Genomic DNA, 6,000 nt, shown 5'->3' on the forward strand with positions numbered 1-6,000 from the left:
CTGCTGGAACGCAGTACTGAAGAGAGTGCTGCATGTGTTCTGCTTTCTAATGAGAAAGCTACAGTAGAGCTTGCGAAATGGCCTGGTGGGGTACCAGGAGGCACAACTATGCTGCATCAGGATCGGTCTCCAGTATAAAGGATTGGTGGCTGGTATCTGCACTGTTCATGATCTGTCTGTACAGTAAGACCTCTGTTATCTGACCTTATAGGGACGAGGGAGTGTTTGAATAATCAATAAAGGCACCTCAGTAAGCGCTCCTACAGATCAATCAGTCACCTGTTTGCACCTCGTTACTGAGCGACTAACTGTACTGTGTGCTGAGAAACGGACACTGACAGCACCAGACGGGATGACAGCTGTGTCACCTTGCCGACCGTGAAGCTCCGCCTGAAATTGACACCGATGACACAAATAAAATGTTTATTTTATTGTTCATTACATGTGTTGCTATTTACAAAAATGCTGGCTGGTTTGTGGAGTTGGGAGTTACAGCCTGTTAGTTATTAAATAACTATGAATGACTACCTACAACAATTAATGTACTGACATACACACACAGTCTTCGCTGAGGTCCCAATTTAAAGATGGTATGTTTCATTGTAGCCCTCAGAATGAAATTATTATTATTATTATTATTTTTAATTAGCAGTGGGTGAAAACCACTTCAGCAAGTAGAGTAGAATCTGGCAGAACTGACAGGCGCTGAATTTAGGTTGGATACTAATGAGAGCATAAAAAATACAAAAGAAAAACGAGGGAAACACTGATTTTTTCAAGAAAGCTGGGGGACTTTGTATCAATGGATTTGAATATGTGAAGGATCGCATTGAGGTTTGTCAGAGCCGCCAGTGAAAGCTTTACTATTAAAATGGTACTATAGCACTGTATTGGCGTAAGGGTGTTTAAAAACTTAATTTCAGCTTCCAATCATTAAAATATGCTGACAATAATGTAAACAACACCAAGCTACATACAGCGAGTCCAAAACTTTACGTGTTACTGTCGTTCTGTTGCTTATAGGTAAGAACTCAACTTTATTATGAATATGTTATGTTTTAAGCAACATATTACGATAATTTTCATTATGGTAATTGTTTATTTTATTAGTTTTAAAATGTTTAGTAAAACGTAGCCTATTTTTTTGATCTTGCTAGTACTACCAGCCCCCTTTGCTTATCACATCCTCAGTCTTTTTTTCCCCTTTCTTTGGGGGGGGGGGGGGGGGGGTTGCAACCCGGTATAAATCTCCATATTTTTGTAAAATGACTTTACACTTACTTCAAAGATGCAACGTGTTTCAGTAAAACGCCCAATAAACTTTGCATCCCGTGCAGAGGGAGAACACAAATGTGAACATCATATTAAGTGTGGTTGGCAATACTTTGCATTGCAGGTTAGATGAGTCACTGTTTTGTAAGCATTATGAATGTTTATTCGCCACTGCTACGCCCCATTAGATAATGTACTTTTCCTGCACTTTTTTAACTTGCTGATTGTAACTAGTTGTATGCAAACCTTGTCTAAGAGTTTAATAAACTTTTAAGTCAAAGCTTACAGACTTCACATTTCTTTGATCAGGGTGCAAAAATAGTCAAAGCTGAAGAAAGCAGAGGAAGCTGTGTGTTGCTAATAGAGTGTTCTTAGCTGGAACTCCAAACACATTTAAACACAAACAACACAGAGTTTCAATATTCTCTGTTATTTACCTTTTAAAAGGGCACATATAAATATTTAGAATTTATAAAAAAACCTTACAGTAGGTTCTGCTGTAATTTAAACGGTCAATCCAAGTCCATTAAACTTCCCCTTTTAAATTTTCAACTCCAAACACAAGGGGCATGGCACCCCTGGTCGCATTTGTTTAACATCTATGTTTCCTCCCTGCAGGCGATAACCTAGACGCTGTCCACGACATCACAGTGGCTTACCCCCAGAACATCCCCCAGACAGAGCGCCACCTGGTGACAGGGCACTTCCCCCGCGAGATCCACTTCCACGTGCAGCGTTACCCGGTGAAGGCTCTGCCCGAGGGCACGGCGGAGCTGCAGGACTGGTGCCAGGAGCGCTGGCAGGAGAAGGAGCAGCGCCTGAGGGACTTCTACACCGGAGGGCACTGTTTCGACACCTCCGGCCGCAGCCGCATTCCGCCCTGCAAGTCTGAGCTTCGGGTGATGCTCATCAAGGTGGCCTCGCTGGTGTACTGGACCGGCTTCATCGCGCTCTCCTTCGCGGCACTCTACTGCTCCAGCCTGCTGCGCTACTACCTGCTGCTCGTCACAGTGTTCTTTCTGGCTCAGGAGAGAGTGGTGGGGGGTCTGGAGGTGATGGAGCTGGCCTGCCATCGCCGGAGGAAGACTACCAGAGAAACGGCAGCTAACGAGACAGAGAAGTGCAAGTGAGGAGGAGGAGGAGGAATCGTACAACAAACAGACACTCCCAGGAACAGCAATTCAATCAGAGGTACCCGCAGGCGAGCAGTGAGGCGGCTGCTTGATCGCCAACTCCTCCACCACGCTTAGAATTACACCGGGCACTCTGAGGAGAATGAGGAGTGAAAATAGGAATGCCCGTGCTATCATCCATGAGTTTAGCAGGACCCAGACTGAGCTCGTTTATTACAGTCATGTTTTTTCTGGTTTTTTTTTTTGTTTAAAATGTGCCAGTGGTTTTAAATGTGTCAGTGGTAGGTTTGTGTTGTGGAGACAAGGAATAGAGCCATACTTACATACATACACACACATGCACGCATACATTTTCAAATTTCTGCTTTCACTCATGCTGTTAAACATAAATTAGGCAGCCGGGTGGAAATGTTTAATTCTGCAACAGGTGTGGAGGTTTTAGTACTTTTCGATTTCTTCTTTGCTTCTGGCCTGCAGCTGACCAGTTGCTTCCGGGGTGGAGATATCCAAGCTAAAGAAAATGACAGCAATCTTACCTGATCTCTCCTCCCCACTCAACCATGGCTTGTCATCAGCTCAGCTGGTCAGAAATGACTTATAAACTCAAAGTGGCGAGGCTAGTTGGTGTTGTATAATTAACATAAACCTAGTCAAATACATTGCTCTAACAAGTGAGTGATTTAGTATGGTATTTTTGTGAACCCAAAAAAAAAAAATGTTGGAAAGGAGCAAGCCAAGTTTACGCCACCTCGCCTTTGCCTTCGTCCCCATGCCCAGCCTCTTATTAGCGCAGAGAAAGTACTTCAAGCTTGACTAGCCAACCACACTTCATTCCCCTTCCCACACTGGCTATCAGGTGGGGCTGAAACACAATGCAACTGTAGCCAATGACAAAGACCAGCCCTCCTGTCCGATTGGGCAGCTGGAACCGTAGCGTACTTGCACAGGGAACAGTGCCAGTTGGGGAGGGTCTGCTCTCAGGACTCTGGCTACCTTCCATCCACCACCCTGGAACCCTCTGTGTCACAGTCCTGTCCTCTAACCTCACTCTACATCCTCCACACACAGTAAGACTCCCTCTGAGAAACACTGCCGCCATCCTGCCTCCAGAGCTGTAGACCTTAATGGGATCTCATGCTGGTTAAACAAGAAAGAATTGAATTGAATGTTGTTGAAAAATGCAGCGAGATCAGTTAGAATCTGACCAGCCCTCTCTCTCCTTTAAATGGCCCAGTTTACCTGTCTTCTACTAAGTAGGTGATTTTTCTTCAGAGCAAGTACAGCCTCGTTTAAGTGCCCCCATTAACCATGGCTGTGAAAACAGCCATTATATCTAAACATTTCTGTATTTAAATATGTTAGGTGGATCAATAGATGGATGCCAAGTTTAAAAGGAAATGGTGGGTAGGGCGGTAGTGCTTGTACTAATTGATCCCATCACATTTTAATTTAAAATCCCATTGCAATCAAAAGTAGAAATGTACAGTACACCTTATAAAGGGTAGCTGTATATTCCGGTGTTTTGTAACCTTCTAAAGGTGTCGCTAACATGTAAAGGTACAGATAATCGGAACTGAAATGAATCGGAAGAGAGCAAAAGTGAAGAGACCCACAACAGCCAGGCTTACTGTGTATTACAATGTTAATGTAATATATAGTAGACCCTGATATTTATGTGATACAGCCATCTGAATGAATTTGTATCAGATTGAAATGATGTTACATTAGAAGTAGCTGTACTGTTTTTTCTTATTTAACTATAATATTATAAGGTGTATTACAGGGTGCTGTGTGAGATACAAGCTGATTGTCACCCACTCAAGGTCAGGGTGGCCAGTAAGCCCACATGTGGCAAAGCCACTGGAGTGGGTATCGACATGTGTCATACAGCACCCTATACCATATTAAATATGTAACACACATTAAAACAATGCACACAGATGTTATTATGAAGTCAGAGGGAATGTTGTAGGAAACCAAGCAGCTCCTTTGGAATTCCTGTGAATTTTTAAAGCCATTATTTTAAATAGTTAGCATGAGCTTTTGCAAAGTACAAAATGCATTTTATTTTTTTTAGCAGCCTCTGTTTTAGATTCGCAAAAATGCGACAAGTCACGCAGTTTGGGGTTGTTCTTGTGTGTTTGCTGACTCATTTTCAGTGGTTCAGGTCGGCTCTCTGATTTGTGACGTGTTAAACATGTTTGTGTCTTCACAGTGATGTGCTGGTATCAATGAATCTGAGGTTTGTAGTAAAGTCTCGGCTCATACTGTATGCATTATTCCGTGGGAGAAAAAAAATAACTAATTGTGTAAAAAATTCAATGTAAATGCACTGCAGAATGTAATAATAATAAGCAGGGGTTCAGATATCGCTTCTCCTAACTACCCTCGTGGGTGTTTATTGCGCATGACATACTGTTTCAGTTCAAATAAATGGTGGTCCACCGTCACAGTTTTTATTGCATGAAGTTTCTGAAACGCTTTTCTTTTATCTTCATAAAATCAAAACTGAAAATCGTAACATTATTGGCATCCTTGAGCTATGAATACTCCTGTTTGCATTAGATTTTAAAACCTCGGGGGAAAAAACAATTGCTGGGTGGAGGTCCAGCTCCGAATCAATCTGTTTTAAACATGCTTGTTTGTACTGTACAGTCTGTGTGTATGTTAATTAAGTTGCAAACTGTCTCCTTCTGTAAATCACTGCTGAATCACTCTCTGAGATTAAATGTAATTGTTTTAAGCTGCGTCAGTTTAAAGTGTAAATATGCCCTTGCCGGTCTCTTGGCAGCCGTCGAGTTAAACAACAACCAGGTCCCAGTTCAAGCACCCATTCCAGTTTACAGCCTAGGAGACAGGTGCCAGTTCTGGGATACAAAAGTTGCCAATCGCCCTTCTGCCAGACTGGAGCTGCAAAACCTGATAGGCGCTGGCATCATCAATATTAATATAAAGGAAGATGTACATATAACTTTTACAATGTTCTGTCAAAGTGGCTTCAACAAATACATTAATTAAAATAAAACCGACAAATCAAAATCCTCTCCACACTTGAGATTTCTTCAAGAGCGGAGTCAATCTGCTTTTATTCATTTTATTTTATTTTTTTACTTTCAAGCTCAATTTAAGAATACCTGGCAGGCAACCTTGCTGGGTGTCTGCTACCTACTTCTCGTGGCAATATTCCAATACTTATCACCAGGAGCTGTCCTCTGGTTCGTCTTCTTTAGATAGTGAATATTGAAAAACACAATGAATTCTAAACCCCCCCTGGCCCACCGCCACTGATACCTGGCCCGTCCATTGTAATAAGCTGTCTCTGTGTAGCTCTATTTGCTGTTTTTTTTTTTTTATATAAACCTATTTTGATGTGTGTATCTACCTGTATGTATCATGTATTTGATTTTCAATTATGCTGCTGCATCAGTGTTTGCCACTCCTCCTATTTTTGTGTTGTCTGCAAATTTAACAAGTTTGCTTACTATCAATCAATCTTTATTTTATATAGCGCCTTTCATAGTGGACCACCATCACAAAGCACTTTACAAGATGCAGTAACAACAAGAAAATCCATAATACTTTAAACACAGAGAAA

At 41.9% G+C, this 6,000-nt stretch overlaps 1 protein-coding gene across 2 annotated transcripts in view; it reads left to right on the forward strand.

The window, feature by feature from the left end:
- The window catches only part of LOC117402202 (lysocardiolipin acyltransferase 1-like), a 63,189-nt gene extending 58,037 nt beyond the window's left edge, over positions 1-5,152 (forward strand). For both annotated transcript variants that reach the window (XM_059024537.1, XM_034003117.3), the window contains exon 6: positions 1,891-5,152. In XM_059024537.1, coding sequence (XP_058880520.1) covers positions 1,891-2,402 — 512 coding nt within the window. In that variant the 3' untranslated portion in view covers positions 2,403-5,152. The remainder of the gene's footprint in view (positions 1-1,890) is intronic.
- Positions 5,153-6,000: the final 848 nt, after the last annotated feature.

Source organism: Acipenser ruthenus, chromosome 5, assembly GCF_902713425.1.
Source record: "Acipenser ruthenus chromosome 5, fAciRut3.2 maternal haplotype, whole genome shotgun sequence".
Classification (NCBI taxonomy): Eukaryota; Metazoa; Chordata; class Actinopteri; order Acipenseriformes; family Acipenseridae; genus Acipenser; species Acipenser ruthenus.